A 26789-nucleotide genomic window follows, 5' to 3' on the forward strand; every position below is an offset into this window, starting at 1 on the left:
TGCATAGTGTTGTAACCTGTTTTTTAATTCTGCACTGAAGATATTCAGCGTACAAAGACAGTTTTTTTACTTAACTCAGCTTGAGTGTGCAGAACAGAGTGAAGTTGTTGTGCTCTTCTCTACTCATCATCTTCTGTTTAAAAAAATCAAAACATAATTTGAATGCCTGTACTGCACATTTTTAATAGTAATAGATGTGAACTGCCAGCTCTGTTAACAAAGCATAACAGTTAGGAGAATATGAAAGGGAATTTGTTTGTTTTGTAAAGTCTGTGTACATATGTCATTTAAATCTTTTGTACAGAGCCTTATTACGCTCCTGTGGTTCTCCTGTGCCAGGCCATTGAATTGACAGTTGCCCCTTTCCTCCATCTGGCTGGAGGCAGGGCCCTTCCAGTTCTGGCTACTGTATTTGTTGCTCACTTCACATGAATGTGAACCAAAAGGGTCGGTACCAAGAGAAGTAGGATGGGACCATCTACTCTGTTTAGAGAACTGTTTAATGGAAATTGGAGTTGCTGTTTTCCTGGAATCTGTGATTCTTTTCCCTACCAACTCATGTACTCTTGCCTCTAGGGTAGAGGTGAGCTTTTCATCCCACCTGCTTACATTCTCCTTGTGGTTGTGCAGGTAAAACTGTAGGGTGACATGTGGTGCATACCTATCTCTTGAAAAAAAAAATGCTTATTTCTGGAAGCTGAGATTCTGGTTCATGCAGGTGATGAGGAGGATATATTCACTTTGAGTTGCTGGACCTCTTGGGAAAGTTTCTCCACAGCTGGCACGTGCATCAGCAGGGAGAAAATTAAACTTTATTTGAATTTTTGGAGTTGGTCAGACAATCCCCCAGTCCATCTTTGTTTCTCTCAGTCTTTTCAGGCCAATGCTGCTGGTGAGTTTGTGTATGATGATAGGAACCTTCATACAGACCTCTGCCACATGTGTCATTGTACTTGATGCTATCTGGATTTTGGGATAATTGGTATTTGTTCAAGTCGTCCTTGTACACCACCTGCAGTACAGCTACTTTCCTCATATACTGGATACTTTTTCCCACAATGGTCCACCTGCCTGTCTGGCACGTAACTTTGTCCCTGCTGGCATACCTTTCCTTCATGGCTGACAGGAGTCATGTTCAGAGGGAGAAAGAATTTTCACCTTTTGCAATTGCTTTGGCAATGCCCCTTCCCTAGGGAGGAATTCCAGCTGTCTGGCTTTCATGCTCACTGGATCTGTGCTGTCAGCTCTGTTATCAGCATCAGAGCAGCCAGGTGACAGTGTGCTCATCTGGGTGATGGCTGAAGTCTTTTCACATATCTCACGTTTTACCTAAGGATAGGTATCAGGTGATTATTGATTCATTTATAATCTGCCTCTTCCTTCCATTCTTGTGATGGCTGTGTATGGAGTAGCCTTTCTTGTCCATTTCTTCCTTCGTTAATAGAAGAGCTGACTTTTGCTTCCGTTGTTTCTGCTCGTTGACAGAGGTTAGGGGCACCAGCAAGAGTTGATTCTCTGCTTCACTTGCAGAGATTGGGTCAGATCCAGAGACATTTTCTTCCTTTCAGTGTTGACAGTGTTCAACAGTGTTTGATGTATACAAGCCAGACCTCAGCACACTGCAGCAAGTGGTGAGCCTTTGGCATTACTGGGAATCAGAGCATATCTTTTTGAAACATTCTGTCAGTATTTTAGGATTATGCAGTTTCCATGGCAATTTCCAGGCCTATTGGAGGTGATAATTGTGATAGATACCTGCCCATATCCTCCCACACACCTTGCCATGCACAGCCATCCTGCTGAACACAACTTCACTCTGTTTTGCACACTTAGGCTAAGTAAAAATATTTTGTTCATATGCTGAATATCTTCAATGCAGAATTAGAAAACAGGTAACAATATTATGCAATGCAACATGAAAACTTTTTTCACCACTGTGTAAGATCATGCTACTTAGAATATCCCAGGTCTATTCAGAAACTTCCACAACTATTTTAGCTTACCTTCAGTAGAGAGCGTACTTACTGGAGTTTCTGCAGTAAGGTTCCTGAAATCTGAGAATGAGCACCCTGCTGTGTGCATGTATCAAATTAAATCCATAATTGGTATAACAAGAGCACATGTTATATACAAACCAGCAAAACCATGAAGAAGTCTAGGCCAGCCTTCAAGAGACAATAAACATCCCAGAGTTAAGAAAAACAGCATTGGAAGCAAGTGAACACTGCATGAAAAGTCCAGCATTGTAACCAGCAGCTGTTATGGTACTAACACAGCTTATAACAATTTAATTTAACACTTTCAGGTCAGATTGGTCATTATCTCAATCCTGTGAGCCGCACACTGAGCTGTCCTTGCTGGCAGGGCAGTACAAGAAGGTGAAACTTCCTTGGCTCTGAACCACTGTGCTCAGCAGCATTGATGTGTTATCATGATTGTTTTTTCTCCTGAAGGTAAAACAGCATCATACTGGACTCTGTGAAGAAAATAAACTGTTTCATCTGAAATGAAAACAATATCTACATACACACATTTTATAAAGCATACATACTCCCTTTTATCAATCAGTTGTGATCTTTCTGAGTAAAAAAAGCAGGTTATGATCCACTTCTTCCAAGTCAGTCGTGTATGTGAGTCATATACTTTTCTTGTAAGCTGTTGAAATTTAATCTATAGAACATGGTTGGATAGAATATTTCAATAACAAATCTGCTTTTTTTTAGCTGAGAGGAAGCAAGCTGTATTCTGGTATTTGCAAATCAGGTTGATCAGGGTCATGTAGAATGTTAGACCCTCCTAAAGTATTTGTTATTTGTGTTGGTTTTTTTTTTTATTCTTCCCCTTTTTAAAGTTGGAGTGTTACATTTTGGCTTTATTTTTTCCTTATTCTCTGATATTTTGTTTTGTCAGAGCAATCCATGATGTGCTTGACCAAGTGATCATTTGTTCTAGCCCCGTTCCACTGTAATTTATTGTTGTGTACCACCACTGCTGACTAGGATGAAAAAGTAGAAGGTATATGACTTAGTAGGGAGCAAGGATGCCATCTGTACATTTTGCATTTCCATGACTGCAACAAAATAAAAGGCTATGGTTTCTTGAACTATTACTGTTGCAGAAAATTACTCCTTTCTATTCATTTGTCTACAGTTCTCCAGACTCCTATTGTTAATAATCTCTTTGTAAGATGCGGGACTTAGTTTTATTTGAAAAGCCAAAAGGAAATCTTAAATTGCTAAATACAGTTATTTACAGATTATATTAGATGGTATTGGAATATTTGACTTAAAGTTCTTGTTATCACACAGGTTTTGGAGGGGAAGAAGAAGAAGGAACCACGTTGACTTTTTAAAGTATTGACTAAAATTGAGTTTTTTTAAGATGACTCTTCAGTATTCCTAGTGAGCTTCCTGAAGCCAGTGACTCTTCCAGCAATTCATATCTAAAGACTGCTTTTTAAAATACCAGTTTCTGTTTAGGTCTTTTATTTTGTATCCCTATCTGATTTGGATGAATTTTTAAAAGAATGTTAAATCATGCTATGCTGTTCGGTACTTTGTCACTTTGTGTTTTATTTTCATTGGTAACAGCCTTTCAGTTTCTGCAGTCCCTGCGAATCACATACCTCTTTAAAAAAGGATGGGTTCTGTACTTGTCATATAACTGAGAGCCTGGTGCTCAGTGAGAATATTTCTCAGGTAGCTGTAATAGCTACTTTATTACTGTTATTTTTCTGAAAGGCACGTGAGAGCTGTGAGGAAATCACCTTTGGATTCAGCGTTGAGGGTGGTGGAGACTCGTGGCACTGTGGAAATTGTTTCCATATGGTCATGGTCCTAATTATAGCTATTTGTCATTGGCACTTAAAGCAATATTTCCGTTACTGGAAAAAAAAAAAAAACAACAACATTAATATGGATCTTCATTTTGTGGATTGTTAATGGCAGCCTTTGTTTGTAATTAGCTATTTTCTTACAGGTATGCTGTTCTGATCTGTGAAAGGCTTTCCACTGAAGGCTCAATCTATAAAAAATGATAATATGTCTTTAAGGGTCTTCAGTAACAGTAGTTAGCAAATAAAAGTTACATGGAAGTGGGAAAAGATTTTTTTTAATCCCCTCGTATTTGTGTTTAGGTGTTGCTAGACTACCGGAGTTTGTCTGCTGCACTGATTTACATTCTTGGTTGTTGGCTTCAAGAACCTGACCAAGAAGCTTTGATTTCATGACAATTTCTATGTAAGATTTCTCTTGAAGGCTTGTGCAGGTGGCTTTCAGTGCCTGAAGACCACTTTTATTGCACTTACAACCAAACCTTTTGGTCATCTACTGATCGTTGTTCCATAAACAAAACTATAACCTTGTGAGAAAGGAAATGCAGCAATTCTGAGAATTGCTTTTTCCTTATTTTAACCAGCTTTTAATGAAAAATGCTCAGAAGTAAAATCAAGGGATTATTGTAAAATCCTGTCGGGAAATATGATTTATTGGGATTTTTTTTTTTTTTTACTTTGCTGGTATATACAGTAGTTTTACTTAAGCCTTAAGAAAATAGGATGGGTGAATTGAATTAAGATCTGTTTTCCTCCTGAAGCTAAAGAGTTCAATAATTGTAAAGAGGAGTGTATGTGAAAACGGTGTGGAAAATTATGGTTAGGTAGGATGCAGAAGTCCACAAGAATGGGGATAATCACAGCCCATGTAGGACAATTTTTTTTAACTAGTAGATATTGTTAGTTCTACCTCAGGACCTCAGTGTAGATTTGTCAGCTCTGCTTGGAAGAATGTCTGTAGTAGAGCTTCTCATGTGTATGGTCCTGGTTTGGTTACAGATCTGAGCTCCAATACTGAGAAAGAAGAACTGCTATCATTGTTTCCATGCGTGCATGGCAGTTTACCATCTTAAAACCTTCCAGTGCTTACTGAGTTTCTCAAGTGGGTGTACAAGGAGGCTTATTATGTTTCCACTGACATAGGAGGGAGGCATCTGCAAGCCTGTGTTTGTGAGAAGCCTCTGAGAAACCATGCTTGTGTGGGAAGTGATGACCACTTCTCAGTATGCAGTGAGACTGTGAGAGGAAATGCTGTGCTCCCTGCTTTGTAGAACATTCTCTGAAACGTACTGCATGGCGTTTTGTCTTTACGGACATCCTAAAGTTAGTTACAATGAAATTTACAAAATGTGTTGTTCAGGGAAGTATTAATTTTTTATCTTGGTTTAAATAGACATTCATAGGAGCAGGAAGTGTGGCTCATATAGTTCTAAAGAAGGCGGAGACTTTCAGTTTGTGATACAGGTACAGCTGAAATCCGAAGCTGGTTTGCAGGGTGTGACAGCTTTCGGCTGTTTACTCTTGTCTGCAAACTACTCCTACAGCTTAGAGTTGTTTTTCAGCATAGGAGACCAGTTAGATCTGAAGTGTGTAATCCCAGTCATACTTCTGAGTAATGCTCTCACAGCCAATTGGATTTTTGCAGACTGAGTTGTTTTAAAGCAGGGAGACAGACTGTGTGCGGTGATGAAAGCTCCGCTATAATACTTCTTTCATTTGGATGAACTAGAGTGGCCATTTTTTAGACCTCACAGTGTTCTACAGTAACTGTATTGCAAAGGAGGTCTTAGAGATGTGTGCAGTTATTCCATAAGATCTTATTTTAATAGGTTATTTGTTTATGTTAGTGTTTTCTGCACTGGCACCTTGTGAAAACCTGTAACATTAGATAGATGTTCTGTAGCCTTTTATTTATTTATTTCTACTGTATTTTTCTGAACAGCTCATTCATATGAAATGGTTTTGATTGGTTACCACTCTCAGGAGAGATGGATGTTATCCTCTTAAAAGGATAGGAATGATCACTGTAAAACTAAAAACTTCTGGAATTGGAGGCTTTGGCTGTTCGGGTTGTGACAGTAGCACGTGTGTTTAAAAAACCTAAACAAATGAAATTAACCAACCGCCCAAAAAAGAAAAAGAATTCTGCCCCCTCGAATAGCCAGAAAAACAACCCCATCATAAAGAAACTCTGGCAAACATCTTTGAAGTCCAACTGTTTAAAATGTTAGATGTTTAAAATGTAAGATTAGAAGTTGTGTGCAAACATTTCAGATGAGGACTTAGAAAGTCATTTGCTATCAGCTGTGATGTTTGGAAGTATTATGAATCAAGACCTAGCAGGCCATTCTGAATGTGAGAACTTGTATAAACTTGACTTTCAGGCATGATTTATTTCTGTCCTGCTACCTATGCTAGTATGGACTAACATTTGAAGAGGGCTTGCTGAAAAACGACTGGTGTTGTTGTTTGAATTTCCTATAATAGGACTATACAGAGGAAAAGAAAGATGAACTGTGGATTTACTATGGGATACTTTGATTCGTGCTGCTATTTGCAGTAATAGTGAACTGCATAATGTTGTATAGTAAGATTTGTAAAGATAGCAAGTCTTGTAAATTGGGGATTTTGGCTTATGTAACTTACATTAAAAAGAAGGAGGTGATGTGCTTTTTTTAGTGCCATAAAAGTCAAATTAGTGCATTTCTGTATTTCGAGGTAATTTTTTCCAGGAAGTCTAAAAAGTCTTTTAAATGAGGGAAATGTGGTTAAAAAAAAAAAAAAAAAAAAAAAAAAAGAAGTACATTATTCAGTATAAGTGACTTTTTTTTTTCTTTTGTCTTGCAGCAACGCACCTCTTGCTTTTTCCTCCAAAGTATGTTATATTAAGTTTCGTGAAGCATCAAGTGTTGGTGTGGCCCAGCATCTAACCAACACGGTTTTTATTGACAGAGCTTTGATAGTTGTGCCCTGTGCAGAAGGTTAGTATTTCAGTCATTCTTCTGTAATGTTGGTCTTTGTCCTGTCTGCTCATTGTTTTAAGCTTTCAATGTGAGGAGGTGGTTCTCTGTTGTTACTTTTTTAAAAATTTATTTTAATGTTGTTTGGGAGGAAAAAAAAAAAAAAGATACAAAATTGATACAAAAATGAAAATAGAGTGAAGAAACATAGTTACAGAGATTTAATTTAAATTCAGCATTAGAAAAAAAAAGATCTGATTTAAATTAGAATAATTCAATTTTCCATTGTTGTTTCATATCTGGGAGGACACAAAGGTAATTTTGTCCCCTTAAAGGTGATTTTTATCTTGGCAAGCTTATTCCCACACAGAGTTCTCACTGAAGTCAATGGAGCACTGAATATGTTAAGTAATTTCCTTGCAAAGATAACATGGAAGTTTTGATCTTAATGTTTTATTTTTGGTCTGTGGGTTGTTCTTGTTGTTGTTGTTATTTTTTCAGTTTTTTGTTTTGATTATATGGATTATTATTATTTTTTACCAAATCCAAATTTGTCTTGTTGACATGCACTGTATGTGTTTGGCCATTTTAGATTTATATAACTTAAAATAGTTTGTGTTCATGGTGATAATTACTGTTTGATGTTTACCTCCTAGTGTAATGAAAAGTTTCCAGTTTTCCCTTCTTGTTACTGTTGAAATTTATACTTTGTTTGCAATAATAAGACTTTCCTGTACACTGTACTCCTTATGATTTTAGGCACCTTTTTGAAAAATGCAGTTACCTGCATAGAATGCTTCCAGAGTAAAGTATTTTTATAACTCTTAGTAAAGATATTTGGTAAATAGTAATTTTACAGCTGTTCCCTTAAGTAATGCTGAGGCCATACTTTTGCAGATGTGTAGAATGTGAGGGAATTCTTACTGTTAGTATGCCAAGTCTGAATACAGTCCTATGAAGCACGGCCCTACTGTTGCTGAATTCTGTGTAGACAAATAACTGGAGTTTGGCAGAGCCCCATTGACTTCACTGTGATCCTTGTGGAAGCGAGCATAGGCCCACTTGGGTCTAGAAGACTTTTTACCTCACTGGAGTAGAAACATTCCAGACGATGAAGTGAAGCTTCCTTCACTTTAAGTATAGTAGCTACTTTGCCATGAAAAAAAGAACCTTTAGTGATTGAACCATAAACTGCTGCAAATTTGGAAGTACTTGCCATTAGCATGAGTCAGGATTTTTTTTTTTAAAAAAGCTGTTGACTTCTTGGAGTTTGTTAATAGTGGTCTCAGAGTACCGTTTTCCCCCAGTCTTAATACATGGTGATCTGAATAGCATAAGGTTAGTGCTGCAGTGGTCACGGTCTGAGACGTTCCTAGCAAACTCTGGCAAGTCTACAAAATGCCTTGAACTCTAAAGCTACTCTGAGATTGTAGTGATCTGTAAGACACTGCATATTCTCATTTAGTACGAGCACGTATTTTTTGACTTTCTGAAGCCTAGATTTTTAGTTTTTTCTTATGCCTTGCTTTGTGGCATTTTTTGGTGTTATTCTTTGAACTTATTCTTAAACTGCAAAGAGGATATTGCCCTATCCACTTAAAATTTTGGGTAGGCAAAATGCATGAAACAAGAGCCCCGGTTGTTAAAAAATTGCCCCTGAATAGTTGCCTGTAGCTTATTCAGGACTGTAGTTTTATGTTTCATCCAAAAGACCTTAACACTGGTTCAGTACTGCCAGAGAGGGAAGATTGTCGCCAAATGAATGAACAGCACTTCCTGGTGTTTTTCTTGTGATGAGATCACTGCCTGACGTGGTATGGCAACAGGCAGGTAAAGCTACATTTTCCTGTGTCTCTTGATGGTAGACAGTGAGTGGAAGGAGAATGAAATGAAAGTTCTGAAAAATCTTGTTCTGGCCCCGTTTGCAGCTGACTTAGTGGGCGTTTCTGAGAAAGTGTATCACACATAAATTATCATTGTTCCAAATCATTCCAAATCTTGCAGGGGTTTGTGCATAATTTAGTGAACTAGTGATTGGGTTGCAAGGAAAATTTTTTTAATGGTAATAATGCTGTTTCCATGTAACTTTCTCTAGGGTCATTGATTTTAATTTATGAAAATGTGAATTCATACAGATTTAACTTCCTGAGGAGTTTATTGTGTGGGGTAGATATGGTTCTGGAGAATACAGGACAACATTTTTGATTCATGATGTGTGATAGGATGCATTGGTAATGGAGTCAGTGGAGTGTATCGCAAGTTTTAAAAGTAGTAATGGCTATATTTTACCATTATATTGTTAAATTATATTGTTAGCTAATGGTGACAAGAGTGAAATGTTTAATGCGCCGAATTGAATGTAGGCGAGATGTAGAATGAAACTCTGAAAATTTGGTTTTAAAAACCAGAATAAAATCTGATTTGGAGTGTATTTTAAGAATGTTAAATCAAGGGGGCATGAGGACAGGGATGCAATGAAATCAATGTTAATTTTGTGACATTTAATAAACAGTGTTACAAAAAAAAAATGAAGTAACTTTATCAAGCTGTCAAAATGTGACTTTCTTTCGTGTGTATGAGTAGCTTTTTCTTAAATGTTACACTTTGAGAATGCAAAGGTTGAAAGATAACAAAGATGCCACCCTAATCATTCTAAATTTTATGTCCACATTATCTGGTAGATGGATTTTGACTATTAATTTGGTTTTGTATGTTTTCTCTGTGTGATATTTGTGCATTATTAGATGACTAGACTGGCCAAGGCAGACCTGTTACACTTGCCTGAGTTAGGCATTGTTTGCCATGCCACTAAACCTGCCGTCAAGTGAAACCTTCATGGGGGAAATGAGATCGAAGTCTGGCCTGCTGAAGATGGACGCCCTGTCTCTGTTTTTATTTTATTTTGCTTTCTTTCCTTTGTTTTTTTGTTTTATTATTATTATTATTATTATTTTGTTTTATTTTATTTTCATTTTATTTTGTCCCTTTTTGTTTTGTTACATCTCTTTCCCTTGTACTTGTGAACTGGTACCTCAGTTCTGTAAAAATGGTGTTTTGTAAAGGGTTCACGGTGTTTCATTTTGAAGTTTGACCTGAAGCTGCTTATGAATGGTGGATGGTATCCGGCAAAGTGTGACTAGTTGAGTTTTATGCTGCAAATTTTGGATAAATTCCATTTGGAGTACATTTAAGCATCTGAATTCAGCAGATGAGCACTCTGGGACAGAAGACTGGAATAGTGAAAAACAAGAGTTTTAAGATGCATTCTTTCATATGTTATGCTTTATGATTTCCTCTTGGAACAGACAGTTAAAAATCTTGCTTTCTGGAGGCACTAACTTTACAGAATACATTGATAATCTTTCTCTGCTGTTTGTCCCTCTTCTTAGCAGAGTAGTTTTATTTAGATTGCATGGTCTGTTTAAAAGAAGGCTTTCCATTTATGTCTAACATAAAGACTTTATAATAATTATTTCTGAAATTGAAATTTCATGGATATCGAATGTCTTGAAATACTTGCTTCTGATGAAATCTTGCTCCAGTGAAGTCAGTGGCAGTAAAATGTCATCCTCAGAAAAACTGTTTACCACTCATAAGTACAAAAGCAGCCTGAGTTTTTGATTAGAATGTGTTATGTGAGGCACATTGTCTTTTAAAACTGTTGTTTGTGGGAGGACTGAATCAGTTCTGTATGCGTGTGTTTGTATGTGTGTATTGCACTTACATATGCTTCACTGGTTGTTACCTGAAGAAGACATTTTATTTTTTTAAAAGTTCTCAGTCATTGCACAAGCCCTGGCAGTTGGTGCTGGAGTGATTGAGAAGGTTGTCATCTCTAGGTGATGTTCTTTCTTCTTCCATTGAAATGGAACCACTGAAGCAGAAACGGTGGGCCAGGAGGTTTGTGTCTCATCCTCAGGCATTGCTCTTCTCAGCTAAGTGCGTTAATACCAATTGGTTTCACTTGGGTAATGCACCAAGCTGTGAACTGGGATGAGCTTTGCTTCATGATCTCTCTTGGATTTATTTGTGGCAGTTGAGGTAATTGCCAGTAATTTTAATCTCTTTAATTACTGCTGCTAAATCCAATAAGAGTCATGAACTGGATCACATGGAAGTTACTTTGAAGTGCATTGGCCACTGACTTAACATGGCAGGAAAATAACGACCTGTTTTAAATTATGTTTGAAGTAGATGTGAGCAGAAGATGTCTTTAAAACAAACCTACTGCTGAGGCTATTCTACAGTGAGGATTAAGCACATAGTTTAAGTATGGAGAACGGGAAATTATTTTCTGCTGCACACTTGGAAGGAAAAAAAAAAAGTTAGATTTACTACCTCCTTAACACAAACATTTCTCTGGAGCACTTAGCAAAATGGTTGCTGGTATGAACCAGGTTGGCTAAGTGATACAAGATAGTAACAATTACAACATGTATGTAGAACAAGACCCCTGTGCTGAAAGGAAGCCTGAGATACCTCTGAGCAGCGTGGAGCCAATCTACGTTTACTTCCAGATCACATTGCAGAGCAGAGAGGAATGAAGTAAATGATCACAGAATCTATTATTTACTGAACAGTCAAAAGCATCCAAGAAATATTTCTGCAGATATGATATATGTGTGACATATTTATCTGTTTCTGTTATTAGAAAGTAAATATTTTTAGCTCATTTCCATTTAGCTTGAGTTTCAAAGCATGAGTTTTAAAACCAAATCGGTTATCTCAAACAGTTTTGAAAGTTTCCTAACTTGAATTTTTGCAAGCCACATGTTATGTATCTTTGTGGGCTCATATTCTCTTACTAATAAATTTATAGAGATTAAGCTCCAAAACATAAAGGCTGTTTTTAAGTTACATAAGCCTCACATATTGATTTGTTCAGGAAGATAGATTTGCCCCCAGTTTATTTTCTATGAAGTTGATTTAAAGATTGAACTGCTCTTAAAAGCTGGAGGAAGAATCTGTGAAAAGGCAGTAGTTCTGGGGGAGAAAAAAAAAAAAAGGCATGGAAGATCTTTTTATAGTGTGGAACTGACCAAATGGAGTTTCTATTAAAACAAAACACTACGTTGTTAGGCACCCTAGTTATTCTGGAGATAACGCTGCTAGTTTGTTATTATTTAGACATGTGTGCTCTTCTTTCTTTGAACTTCTTTTATAGGTGGCTTAACTGAAAGTGCTCACCTGATTCTTTAAGCAGTGTTTGAGCAAATGAGTAATTCGTATTATTTCAGTAAGATGGCCCGTGTGCTTAAAATTTAGGCTCATATTTAGTTCTCTGAATTTAACTCACTGTCTGTTAATTGTGTGCCTAACTCCATTCCTGTTTCAAAGGGCTAAATGCCTTAAGCATCTGAAAAATTTATCTGGTTAACTGTGTATTGTATTGGCTGTATGTAAGTGCATACTTAAATTAGGCATATGCTTATGTATGTTGCTGGCCAAGGATCAAAAGAGCGCAGACACGCAGACCATTATAGAAGGCTTTTTTGTCACTGAATTTACTTGATCCACATATGTAGATTCTGTGGAAACCTGCATGAGGATTAATTGCAAGAAGCTGGCTATTCATGAAGACATCTGGTAGTTAATGGCCTAGTTCATCAATCATCTGAAAGCACTTCAGTACTTTGATTTTCAGAAGAACTGGTATATAACTGTATGCCTAATTTGCATGCACAGTTAGTAGAACTGTATACTTGAAAGCCTGTTTAGTTAGCTATGTAGTAGGCAGGACATGCAGCGAAGTACCCGATTCTTGTGAGCAGTCAGGCAGATCAGGTGCACCTCTCCTTGCATGCCTGACTTCATGATGAGTTTGTGCTGAACATTGTGATGACTCAGATTCATGCATGTTTTTTAAAAAGCCCTGGAAGACGTTATTGCACAGTTAATTCTTGAGTGCTAATTATTTTCCTATTTTTCTCCTTTAGATAGAAAAATCAAGTGGTTTGTTACATGTTAAGGAGCAAGGTGCCTCAAAACTAAACATAAATAAAATAATGTAAATAGGAGGCTTGAGAGAAAAATGGGTACTGTTGTTTTATCTTTTCTATTCATGTATGCTACATATAAATTAATTTTCATTCAGATATGTTTTGTTTTTTGGTCACATCCAGTTGTAACCCAGTCCCTGCTGCAGATCTGTAGTACTGGTTTGCAATACTTTTTTTTTGTCTTTATTTTTTTAAAAGTAGTATAATTCCTGTAGGTTTTATTGAAACTCATAAACAGTTAAAACTACAGTGTTTTGAAACTTACCTAGCATTTTGTATTTTTATTGAAGTTAGAGGTTAACAGATAAAACATAGATAGTTTTATTCAAAGAAAAGTGCTGTGGATACTTGGACTATTAAAAAAATGTTTAAATAAAAACTTTATTAAAATGCCTGTGGTAATAACAAAGGGCTCAGTAGTTAGCATATATAGAATTATGCCAGGAGTTTTGGAAACAGAATTGATACCAGGTATAAGTAGAAGTTGCTGCTGTAGGTTTTTTCTTTTGCGTGCTTAGTGTTTGTTCTAGTTTAGACCCCTTGGCATTTCAAATCTAATAGACACATTTAATTGTCTTATCTATTACATTACAATTAATCTAGCTAGCTAGCTATATATACAACTTCTAATTTTTGAAGATTTTATGGAGTTAATTTAGCAGTCTTACTGTAAGTAAATTTGAATGAAACCTGTGTTTTAAGACAGATTACTTACTATTTAAACTGTTAGCATAATAGGGAGAATGTAATGTGGTTGAAATGGTACAAAATACATAGTTTAGGAAAATATGGATTGCTCAGCTGATCAGTTAGGATTTTCTTCAACGTCATTAAACTTACAGCTAATTCATGAAATTTTCAGATAAACTGAGATGACTTAGAATGTAAGACAGTACAAATCTAGATTTTTCTTCCTTCCCATACCCCCAAGTTCACTTGCAATGTGTATTGAATCACAGGAGCTTTTATTTAATTTTTATTTATTTTTACATCAAAAGTAGGTAGCATCAAAGTAGAGAAAAAAGCACAAATTTCAGTTAGCTCATACATGTTTTTTCTTTTTTTTTTCTTTTACTGATTTGGTTATTTGCCATTTCTGGGGATTAAACTTTAAAAAATGTTCTTCTTTTCTGTATCTGATGTTCTGTGTGCTATTAGTGATGCAGCCAACACGAACGGTTGTCATGTGTAAAACAACTTTCGATCACCGTGAAAGCACCGCCCTGGGAAAGCGTCCATGCTTGATATCGTTTGGTTCATGAACATTAAGTTTCCAGTACAGGTGACCCATAGCTCAAAGTGTTAAATAATTGTGTACATATTCAGTTTTTAAAATAATGATCCATTAATGAGTTTACTATTCTTTGAAGTTTTTCTCACTTTTGTTTTTCCTAGTAGAGCAGGGTAAAAGGAAAATCTTAAGTTCTTATTTGTTTCTTTGTAAGGATCTGGTAGATAGATTCATTCTTATTTATTACCTTTTTAAATGCAAGGGTAATTATAAATAATAGTAAGAGTAACATTTGTGTAGTGTTCCAGCTCTGTATAATGCTTTCATTTGCTTCTTCAGGTAAAATCCCAGATGAAGCCAAAGCCCTTTCTCTATTGGCGCCTGCTCCTACTATGACAAGCCTGATGCCTGGTGCAGGGTTGCTTCCAATACCTACACCAACGCCTTTAACAACAGTAAGTAAAATTCAGATGCTGTTTGATTTCTGGTTTTATCTGTGTTGAACAGCATTTTTACGTTATGAGAATAAAAGCTATGTATGCTACGTTGATGTTGTCCTCTTGTGTATCAAGTCATTGAGGGCTTAGCTGTGGTGCCCCTTTTGAAGGTAGATCACGAGATGTTTGTGCCTAACTTTTCCTGAGTGTTCCTTTTGTATTTTTAAATTGCAGAATAGTGGGTGAATACTGATTTTGATCGTGTCTGTGTTTTCTGTTTCTAGACCCATTAATTTGATCCACTGGCAATACTATCCACTTCCTAAAAGTTAGTTAAAGCATAATAGCTTAATTGGCATAGGTCGAAATGTTATGTTGGGATGCTGTTATTTAATATTCCTCTGTCATGGCTTTTGTCTCTTTACCTAGCAATTTTTTCACTACAGAAAGCTCAGGAGCTACCTGCTGCTGCTGCTACTTCTCAGTTCCCATCTGCTTCTGTAAGCTTATCTTGGCATCATCAGGCAGTTGTGCCTGGTTCAGGAAAAAGTCTGGAAATAGCAAAGCCTGCTTCAGAAAAACTGGGCTTGGTGTCATTGCTCCGTATTATTTGGAGATGAAAGTCTTCAGTTTTCCAAACATGTTGCAGCTGTGTGCTACTGATATTACTGTTATCATCCATTTTTGGTTTTTTGTTTTGTTTTAGTTTGAATACAATTTCTAAACTTTCCTCTAATGATTCCCCGTTTGTCTCAATTACCAGAACTGCTATTCCCACTTGCTATTCTTAGCTGATACTGGTAAGCATCCTAGAAGAAATGAATATTGTTTAGTTTACTTCTTCTTTCTTCCCTTCCGTTAAAACACTGCATAAACTGTTTTTAATATTTAATAAATCTGCACTGAGGGCAGTATATTTTTTAAAGCTTGTGCTCCAGCAGCTATTTAAGACTATCCAACTTCTACCCTGAAACCACAGGACCAGAGTCAACAGTCAGATTTAATTTATAGTTCTTAACTGTCACTATATAAAAGAAATCACATGGCATTGAAAATCATCTTTAATTCACAAGGATGCTGGCTTTTCTTTTCCTGTAAAGTTATATGATATTACCCTCACTCTTTGATGAAGTAATAATTTAGGTATTTAATAAACTAAAATACACTTATTTATGCATAATTGCTGCTATTCAATCATAATTACTATTGGAATTTGAGATACTATTTGGGATACTAAACTAACCCTCTAAAGTAAATTGACACTTTTTTTATATACATCTTTAATAAATTATCGGTGAATAGTAGACTATCAAAGAGGAAGGCAAGTTGTCTGACAATTTCTGTTCAGTAATAAAAGAATGATTTCAGCAAGCAGAGTAGTTTTGTCTTTTGTTACATAATAAAAAAACAAACTAGTGTCTTGCTGAGAATTTCTAACACAAATTTCACCTGTTAGAAAAGTAGCTTCTTTTTCTGTAAGACATAAAGTTTAAACCAAGAACTCAGCAGACTGGTTTAATAGTGTTTTCTTAGTAATTTTTTATAACTTCAGTAGCCAGTAAAAACAAGAGCCATATTGTCTTCATTCTCTAGGAAGTAACTCTCCAGCAAAGGGAAATTTGTAATTTTTCCAGGCAGGGGTAGTTAGTCTGTCAAGTTAAAGCCTCTGAACTAGTAATCTGATATTACTCTTCTTGCTTTTGACTGTACATTCCACTTTATCTGTGTGATTCTTTGTCTTTCTGGGTTCTCCAGAACCTAGAAAGTATTGTACCCTTCATGAAGCATGACAAATTCACTAAAGGAATGAGGGTGAGTTTCTTTGACCTACATCATCCTGACACACTGTACTGAGTTTAGCGAAGGATGTGAAACACTGGTGCTTTGGATTGGGATTCCAGGGAAAAGATTCAGGTCTTGTTCCCTTGCTTTTTTTCTCCAGCCAGCTGTTTGAGAGGCTCAGTTATTCAGTTAACTGCAGATAAGAGTTGCCTATTATCTTGCCTGAAGCTTGTCTAAATCTGTGCTGCAGCCAAAAGAGGTGCTACTGGCATTGCATTTCCACTCTTCTGCATTATGCTAGCGTTCATATGGACTATTACCTGAAGAAGTCTCATCTGACATGGCTTTTTTTCAAGTTGGTGAGGGGTATATAGAATACAGTTGTTTTTTTCATAACAGTTCCCTTTGTCTGTCTGGTTTACAAATTGTAACAAGTCTGTTGTAAAAAGAAGAAATCAGGATTGCCCCTCTCCTTGTCTAAAGGGAACTGGTTAAGTTTAAACAGATGATGAAGCTGTCATTTTGGAAGACTGGAAGGATAACAACAGGTAGCAGTATCAGTTATCTTAAACCTTTGAAATACTTCTTTCACGTTTGTTCTGCTTATGCATTACTGTATTACCTACAGTGTGTTTATACATTACCTATGAGCAAAGTTTAGGGTGCAAGGTGTAGTGTTTTATGTAAAAACTGCCAGGGAAATAAGCTTTTGTTGTAATTGTAGGAGAGAAACTTACAAAATGCTGCTCTGGATTACAGTTATTTTGTGTGCTGAGACCATGTTTCTCCAGAGAGTTCTTGTTTACCATTGGTAATCCTTCTGGTTTTAAGGTGTTTCTGCTTGGCAGTATGAGATTTTTAAGGCAAGGAGATAGTTTACTTAGCTAAAGCTACAAATCATCCACTATACTTGGATCATCTGTAAATTTCTCGAGGGAACTCAGGATTACAGATGTAATATTTCAGAATTAATCATGTGAACAAGCTGGACACTGCTTTTCCATTTTCTCTAGCTCCTTTACTGGCCATTAAGAAGAATCTGTCTCCACTCTTCTTACAGTCTTCATTTACACTCTCCCACTAGAAACTTGTGTTTTCTTAGAATGTTCCTCAGCTTTCTCCTCTACAGAATAAAGAAACCCAGCTCTCCCAGGCTCTCCTTGTAGGACTGGTGCTCCAAGACACTTCATCAGCTTTGTGGCTCTTCAATGGATGTACTGCAGTTAGGTCTGTTTCTCTCTTGTACTTGGAAGGCCCAGAACTGCTCACCGTATTCCAGATCTGGCACCACCAGCACTGAGGAAAGAGTAACCTTCCTTTTGTTTGCTCACAACACTCTTCTCTGGAAAGAGCAGCTCAGCATACCACTGTCCTTCTTGACTGCAAGGGTGCATTGCTGGCTCATGTTAACCTAGGGGTTCATCAGAACCACCAGTTCTTTTTCTGCCAGCTGGCCTTCCAGTCAATCAGCACTCTCACTGTACTGGTCTGTGGAGCTGTTCCTGCCCGTGTGCAGAGCCCTTTGGTGTACTGCCACCTCTTCCTGGTTATGTGTTGTCTGCAGACTTGCTGAGAGTGTGTTCAGTCCCACTGGCTAGGCCACCGATGAAGTTCAACAAATTGTTCAGGATGGTCAGCTGGAACATAGGACACCACTGATTGGTTTTTACAGCTAGACTAGCTGCTTTGAAGAGATTGTTTTTTTTAAAGTGAAGGTATTACTAATCAGTATTCCATTTCTATTTACATTTTGTGTTTTAGACAGTAGCAAGCTGTGGTAAATGGCGCTTACTGAGTCTTGAAATTGTTTCTATATGCTAGTACAATATACTTAGTTCTGTGAAACAGCTTGTGATCCAGAAGACTTTGTGAATTAGATCATTCGTGCTGATTTGTGCTTCTTTCTACTCCATAGCATAACATTGTCAGCTGATACTTTTGAAAAGGAAAGTATTTAGCTCATGTTAAAACTTTTGTAAAGTATGTTTGGTATTCAAAAAATCTAAAAATAAAATATAAATGTATATTAAATGTTTTTTCTTATTGTTTTCAGCCAATTTTATGGGTCACTCTGTAAGTGAGGAAAAGCTGTTCACACTGCCTTTTACTGTCATAGCGATGATTATTTTATAACATGAAAAAAAATATGTTGTGTATATAGGAGGGAAAACGAAACCATTCCCAGAGGGCTGCAGATATATTTTTATTGTTTTGTTTAAGGGTAAATAGCATTTTGGAAATAAACGATTGTGCCTTATTCTCTCTGTCTCTTCCAGCTTGGTGTTTCACTTGGCACTTTGGGAGCAATACCAGCAGCAGCATTGGACCCTAACATTACTGCACTGGGAGAAATACCCCAGCCACCAATAATGGGGAATGTGGACCCATCCAAAATTGATGAAATCAGGAGAACAGTATATGTTGGAAACTTGAATTCACAGGTAGCTTTATTTGGTGTTTTTTTTTTTTTTTTTTTTAAATTATTATTTTTCTTTATTTGTGTGTGTGTGGGAAATACTAATGGAAGGCAAGAATTGTTATTTGTGAATTATAATCACAGGAGCTCTTGTTAGATGATGTCAATTTAACCAAAGAAATAAATTAGACTGTTTTTGGTTACTAGTGATATTTCTAATTCTGAATGCTCCTGCACCAACCAGGTCAGACCAGATTGTGGAAGTCACTCTGGCAGGGTACCAGAAGAATCACAGTGCAGTAGAATTGAGGATGCATACGTAAGAAGATTGTGTGTATTAATCAACTGTGTTATATTAGCTGAATAATACCTTAGAAGACATGAGATCATAATAGCCGTCCTTTACCACAGTAGTGTGCAGATCTTAAGTACAGTAAAAAGGCATTCACCTGAAATACAGTAGAAGGTTAATGATTTCTCCCAGTGGAAGTTGCAAAATCAGCCTGAGAATCTTCATGTTTCTGTGATAGAAAAGCTCAGTGTCTGAAGTATTTATTTTCAGTAGTTATTGATCAAAAAGCAATTGCTTTGATGGATGGCACTGGTAGTATTTGTTTGGGAGTTTTATTTGATTGCTGAAGTAGCTGTTAGAGTGTAAAAGTTCAGTTGATTGCAGTAAAATCAAATGAGTTGTAAGCTAGTAGAAAAACAGATAAAAGCTAAATGTTGTGATATTGGTTTGTTTGTTTGTTTGTTTTTTTAATTGATTAAAAGTCGTAGTAGCAGAAATAGCTTGGACATATGTGTATCAGTTATTTCAGAGAGGTTGCTTGGAAAGCTCAGAATCCTATGCAAGTTTATTTACAGCCTAAATATAGTTCTTTTGGTTGCAATATTTTAACTTGTATTTTCTTTAGATTAAAGGAAAAAAAAGTCTGAAAAAAAAAAAAGTAAAATAGCCAAATTTGTGTCACCTGTGAAGCCGTGGAAAGATGTTTTACTGAAAATAGAGATTTTTTTATTACCTAATACATTGTATGATCACTTTTCATTATATGTTTTACTTCAGCTGTGCTCTTTGACTCTTTCTAGACCACAACAGCTGATCAGCTGCTTGAATTCTTTAAGCAAGTTGGAGAAGTCAAATTTGTGCGAATGGCAGGTGATGAGACTCAACCAACACGATTTGCTTTTGTGGAATTTGCAGACCAAAATTCTGTACCTCGAGCTCTTGCCTTTAATGGAGTTATGTTTGGAGACAGGCCACTAAAGTAAGAAATTAATTATCCATGGGCTTATTGAATGAAAGATTTCTCAGTATTCTTATATATTTATGACTCTGATCTACAGGAAGATACAGTAGTGAATATTTTATCAATATAAGGATCTATTGTTAACAAACTGAAACACTTTTCTAAGTGTTTCAAAATTGGATATAACTTCCTCTAAGAAGAATGTGATTAGCAGAGAGTAAAATATGTTTACATTTAATCTTGAGGTAGTGAATGCTTTAACAAGGAAAGAATCTGCAAGGTCGTTGGTGCTGATAAAGCTTTTCATTATATATTTTACTTCAGCTGTGCTCTTTGACTCTTCCTAAACCACAACAACTGATTAGCTGATCAGAGTCATTATATATAGATGACTCTGTAATGAGTTTTAAGTTTAAAATTTAATCTAAAATAGAAAGCTAGATTCCTAGACTTGAACCTTTATTTATTGAGAATGACACAGAAATACTGTACCTTATTTATTTAAAATATTTGGAAGGAATAAAAGGCACACATTTCAGGTATTTAGACAGCAGATGAGCATCATGAAAAATATGTAGTTTACTAACTTCGAAATTTTTAGTCAGACACGAATTTGAGATGGTTTCCTTTCTTATTTTTCATTTTCTTTTTCAAATATTTGTGAAATAAATGTTTTATTTTTCCTTAATTTAGAATAAATCACTCCAATAATGCAATAGTGAAGCCTCCTGAAATGACACCACAGGCTGCTGCCAAGGAACTGGAAGAAGTGATGAAGAGAGTAAGGGAAGCTCAGTCTTTCATATCTGCTGCTATTGAGCCAGGTACGTATATTACATTTACTATCTGGCAGACATGTTTTTTGTACACCTTGGTACCTGCTATTAAGAGCACTTTCAGACACAGGAAAAGGTTACTTGTAGCTGAATAACGTGTAGAAAGAAATGAAAGTAATCACAATTGCCTTCATGTAACAGAGCAGTGGAAGTTGGCTTTTTTATTTTGACATGTATTGTCTTCACATACATGCTTACTGAGCATTTTCAAAAACAGGAGGACAATGCAAATGCATTGAATGTTGATGCTTGTTTAAGTTGAAAATACATAGAAATATTTACCATGAAATTGCTTTATGCTTTGTTTCATTCTTTAGCACACATTAGTGCCATGGTTTCATGATCAGAGAGAGCTAGCATTCAGGTCAAAGCACCGATATTATGCTTTCTTAATCTATAGCATATTACTTTTGTCTCTGTCACTGTGCTTTTTTTCATGGTGGCTCAAGACTGAGCATCTATAAAGCAAATAGGATCAGAAATGAATTTGGGATAAAACAGTGTTATAATGGACTCTTTTTCATCCATATTAGTTGCCTGATCCCTGTTAACACTGCAATGGCTGGTCTAGGAGGAAGATTTCTCATGGGTTGAGAGGTTGAATGCTGATATTCCGTGTTGATTTTTGCAGACTTGTTCTGATTTCTAAATCACAGCATAAAACAATCTGATTTTGTTAACCTTATTGACATCATCCTTTTTCTCTAGATCAGTGAGCTTTTGTCATTTTATTAACAAACTCAGACTTTATGTACATTAGATTACGAGGAGTCTTAAGTTTTTGGAGAGAGTTGAGTTTTTTCTCATTTTTGGCATTGGAATAAAAATAGCTCTAGCATTTCCTCAGTGTAAAGCAGCAGAACAGTAACCTTTTAAAAAGAGTCCGAACCAAAGTCTACTGTGGTCACTGGTGGCTTACTGGCCTTTGGATCAAACTTTTCAACCTTTTCTCTCCATCCCTTCCTCTCCTTGTGGATTATAATTTGAATATTTGTACAGTGGTGTAAATGTCTAAAAGACCAGAAAGTATTATAATTCATATTTTATGCTTGTTTTCAAAATTATGCCCTGTATTCTAATTTACTCTGTTCTTCTCAGGGTTTTTTTTTTTTTAAATAGTTACATTAATAATATACCAAGAGGCAAACGTGTTGTAATCTTGTGCATTGTGGCAGCAACATAAATCCCTTTCCTAATAGAGCTAGCTGTTTATAATTATCTGGTTTATGTGTACTGCTGCAGGATGGCTGCACTCAACGAGTATATGCAATGACTTTCTTGGATGTTTCTGAAGGATATTTGCAAAGAAGGAAGATGTGCAAAGAGTAGGCCCCTTGTACTATATGTGGTACATTCCACTTGTGCCAGATTGTTAACTGGGATCTTTAAATGTTCTGAGCTTACACTGCAAAGTGGTTTTTTCCTCTCAGAGTCTGGAAAGAGCAGTGAAAGAAAAGGCGGTCGATCTCGTTCCCATTCTCGTTCAGAATCCAGGTCTAGCTCAAAATCCCGATCTAGAAGGAAAAGATCACATTCAAAACACAGGTAGGTTTTTTTTTTTTCTTTTGTAATAAGAGATGATACTGTTTTTCTTCAGTACTGAAGTTATTTTTTAAGTAAGTATTGCTATGGAATACATGAATAGCTTATATTGGTTAGATCAGAGTAACTGGAATCTTTGTCTCTGAGCAGATACTCTTTTGCTCTAGTGTTTTCAAGATTACATTCAGTAAAAACACACTAGATGCTATCTGTAGACACATCAATGCTATGTAGCATATTTCATTCTATGACCTCCATGTTTTAAAAACTAACAGTTGTCTGCATTATATGTCCAGAACAGTTTTTACTGTTTACTCTAAACTGATAGGTTGACTGGTTTTGCTAGTATGAAGCTCCCCTGCTGTCTTGAATTAATGGAATTAATAGAACCAGTATTTCTGTTTACTGTAATGTAAATGTGGTTAAATTTTTTAGAAACCAAGAGAAAAAGGCTCAAGGGACAGTTTTCCTTTCTTCAGTTTGTTTGCTTTGCTAAATTTATTAACTTCTGAAGCAGACTTTGGAGTGTAGGAGGAAATGAAGCAACTAGATCACTGTTAAAATTAGTCCATAAATTTATTTCCCATGAATGAGGCAGTATTGATATGTGATGCTTACAGACATGTCCTGAAAATGTTTTGTATTTTTTCAGTGACTTCTGAGCATTTATGTAATCAATCTAAAGGTATTTGTATATTCTTGGTGTGGAAAAAACACTCAACATTTATTAGATAGTTTACACTTTAGAAAGGTAAGTTGCAGAAACAACTTTGTTGCATCTTTTCTGACATTGTGTTCTAATGGGAGAGCACAATATATAAAGAAAAGCTTGAGTAGAAGTGCACACTAAGTGGATTGTACTCCCAGTGAAATATGGTCTAAGTGCAGGTTTGGGTTTTGTAGCAGAGGGACAAAACAGTACGTTATCTATTGACATCAGACCATTGGGCACCATTTTAATGTAAGAATTGTCATTTGGTCACTTCCTTATTGCAAGCTGTTTCTGTTGCTCTGCTGTTTCTGTAACATGGGATATGACTGAAAAGCTGTGTTGGTGTAACATTCCAGTGATGTCTGTGCTGTTTCATAACAACACAAATTAGATTGAGTTTTAGAAAATAAATTTGCATTCCTCACTTTAAGAAATCTGCACTTTCAAATATCTGTTGATACCACTTTTTAAAAGTATAGTTTGCATCTGTTACCAGCAATTTTAATTACGTGCTGCAAAAAGAGCCAGGCTGATCCATTGAAGCAAATGCATCCCTAAGAATAAAATGTCCTTCCCATTGTCCTGTTTAGGCTTTTAATCATCTCCATATATCTCTTTCATCTTTATGGTACAAATTTTACTTAGGAGCTTATTTTGGCCAAGTTGTAATTAATTTGCCCTGAAGTTAGTTTCTACACTACAGTGATGTGGAGCAAAGCGGTAGCTAAAAAAAGGTTGCCTTTCCTCTCCTCTTGGTATATCCTTATTCTGTATGTCTTGAGCTGCAGAAGACAGGTAGAACTGTTATTTTTTTCTGTCTTCCCGTTCTTCAGGATTTATTGAGTAAATACATGGCTTTTCTGTCTTTGATAAGTTGAACTTTGTTGTACATGAACCTTTCAGGCAAAGTATTCAAATAATGTGTTGTTTGAAATCTAATATTCAAATTTACTTTTTTATTTTAATTTTCCTAGGAATACGATCTTCCAAAAATGGTGAATACTGGGGAAAACAGAGTATAATAATCTTTAGAAGTGCTGTTTTCATTACCAAATCTGAGACTGTACTGTATATCAGTATATACAGTATATAATAGGGTGCTCCATGTATATATGAGCATATATATATATAATAGGAGTGCTCCGAAAGTAGTAACTCTTATTCTATTATGTTGGCCTGCAACATCTAATCTGAACGTTGGTGGTATGTCAGTAGAGGTTGGAGCTTCCCACCAGTATTCCATTGCATTTTGTTGCCATGTGACAGATGGCAGTAGGGGTACAGTCTGATAGAATGGTGTCTGATAAGGAAATGTGCACAAGGCAAAGCTTTGTCATTGAATTTCTCCATGCAAAAAAGTATGGCACTCATTGATGTTCATTGGTGCTTGCTGAATGTTTATGGAGAACAAACAGTGGATGTGAGTACAGTGAGGCCTTGGGTAGTATATTTCAGCAGGGCTGACAGCAACATGAAAGACAATTCAGACAGCCTTGCAGGTTTTGAAGATTGCAGGATGGAGGCTTTTGTTCATCGCTCTTAAAAATGCATAGCTAGTGGTATTGACTGGGTTGAAAAGGAGTATTATGTAACTGAATTTGCTGTACCAAGTAGTATTGTTGTGCTCTTTGTGTTGCTTATAGTTTACATGGGAATAAGTAGGAGGCATTACTTTTAGAGTGATCTAAATAGTTTTGTCAGAAGACTTCAGTTGGATTTCAGTTGGAGCTTCTGCACATTATTTTCATTCCTTTTTTTCATCATTTTTCATCATGAAGTAAATTTTCATTCTGAATCTTGAGAATTGTTAAATCTGTGCTAACAAATCCTTCCATCTGAAGTGATAACTTTTCTAAATTCTGAACCACAAATGATAGGTTTGCTTTTTTTATTTGGAGAACCAACCAAGTGACCAAAACTGCAATAAATGATTGGACCTGAGGAAGAAAAAAACTATTTTTACAAGCTGATCTTAGATCTCAAATACCTTAATTTTCTAAGAAAAGCTATCCCACTGTGATTTTTCCAGAATATTCATAAAACTTAATACTTTAATGATGAATCTCAAAAGAGAGCATATGCATCAGTTTAAATTTTAAGTAAGCTTATTTATAAAAACGTTAGGCACTGAATTACTAAAATGCCACCCTATGTAATTTTTCATAGTGAGGCCATATTATTATATCTTTTTCCATTTCAACTGATCTAATATTTATGAAGTTTCAGTATTAAAGTATTCTTTTTTATCTTGTTCATATAGAAGTCGGTCTGGCAACAGATCGCTCTCAAGACACAAGGACAGGCGCAGATCCAGAAGTCCCCTGAAAAAACGATCTAGATCTAAGGAAAGGCGGAAATCAAGGAGTCGGTCTCGCTCTCGGTGAGTTTCCATTCCTAAGAAATGATGTTCTTAGCTACAGTACGAGGTTTTTGAAAAAATCCAATAAATATTTTAGGCGACGGTAAAGCATGGAGCATAAATGCTTCATCCTGTTCCTAGGCTTTGTTTGTGAGGCAGAAGAACAGAACATAGATTTTTATATTGAATTACCTAAACTTCTGTATAGAAGTCCTGTTTCCATGTTTGTACCTATGTAAAATTATAAAATGTCTTGGTTTGGAAAGGACCTTTAAAAATAATCTAGTTACAACCCTGCTGCCTTGGGAAGGGTCACCTTCCAGTAGATGAGGTTGCCCAGATCCCTGTACAGCCTGACCAGGAACACTCCTAGAGATGGTTCATACAATCACAGAATCATAGAATGGCCTGAGTTGAAAAGGACCACAATGATCATCTAGTTTCAAGCCCCCTGCTGTGTGCAGGGTCACCAACCAGCAGACCAGGCTGCCCAGAACCACATCCAACCTGGCCTTGAATGCCTCCAGGGATGGGGCATCCACAACCTCCTTGGGCAACCTGTTCCAGTGCGTCACCACCCTCCTAATATCTAACCTAAACCTCCCCTGTCTCAGTCTAAAACCATTCCCCCTTGTCCTGTCACTATGCATCCTTGGAAACTGCCATTCCCCTTCCTATTTATATGCTGCCTTCAAGTTCTGGAAGGCCATAATGAGGTCTCCCCAGAGCATTCTCTTTTCCAAGCTAAACAAGCCCAGTTCCCTCAACCTTTCCTCATAGTAGACGTATTCCAGCCATCTGTTCATCTTAGTGGCCCTCCTCTGGACCCGCTCCAAGGGTTCCACGTCCTTCCTGTACTGGGGCACCAGGCCTTTACGCAGTACTGCAGATGGGGCCTTACAAGAGCCGAGTAGAGGGGGACAATCACCTCCCTCTGTCTGCTGGCCACCCCTTTTTAATGCAGCCCAGAACACAGTTGGCGTTCTGGGCTGCAAGCACACACTGCTGGCTCATGTCCAGCTTCTTGTCTACCAGGACCCCCAAGTCCTTCTCCACAGGCTGCTCTCAAGGGGTTGAGGGTCCCCTAATCTGTCTGCAATTGGCCTTCATTAGTTTTTCATTGGCCCACTTCTCCAGCCTATCCAAGTGCCTCTGGATGGTTTCCCTTCCTCCTAATGTATCAACTGCACCGCTCAGGTTGGTGTCATCCAAACTCACTGAGGGTGCACTCGATGCCATCATCTATCACAGATGAAGATGTTGAAGAGCACCAGCCCCAGCACTGACCCCTGAGGGATCATGCTTGTGACCTCTACTGTTCATATCCACAGCTTCTCTGGGCAACCTATTTCCCTGCCTTAGCACCATCTGAATAAAGAAGGTATATCTAACCTAATTTTACCCTCTTTTAGTTTAAGAGCATTAGCTCT

The 26789-nt window shown here is 36.7% G+C and overlaps 1 protein-coding gene across 5 annotated transcripts in view; it reads left to right on the plus strand.

Moving 5' to 3' along the window:
- The window catches only part of SREK1 (splicing regulatory glutamic acid and lysine rich protein 1), a 45253-nt gene that overhangs the window by 3702 nt on the left and 14762 nt on the right, over window positions 1-26789 (plus strand). The window contains exons 2-8 of one of the 5 annotated variants that reach the window (XM_048930661.1): window positions 6680-6813; window positions 14362-14477; window positions 18518-18682; window positions 19750-19928; window positions 20604-20734; window positions 22177-22291; window positions 25261-25380. In XM_048930661.1, the coding sequence (XP_048786618.1) occupies window positions 6680-6813; window positions 14362-14477; window positions 18518-18682; window positions 19750-19928; window positions 20604-20734; window positions 22177-22291; window positions 25261-25380 (960 nt within the window). Of the gene's footprint in view, window positions 1-6679; window positions 14478-18517; window positions 18683-19749; window positions 19929-20603; window positions 20735-22176; window positions 22292-25260; window positions 25381-26789 lie in introns of those variants that run through there. The other 4 variants (XM_048930665.1, XM_048930663.1, XM_048930662.1 and 1 more) reach the window with 4 other exon arrangements.

Source organism: Lagopus muta, chromosome Z, assembly GCF_023343835.1.
Source record: "Lagopus muta isolate bLagMut1 chromosome Z, bLagMut1 primary, whole genome shotgun sequence".
NCBI lineage: Eukaryota > Metazoa > Chordata > Aves > Galliformes > Phasianidae > Lagopus > Lagopus muta.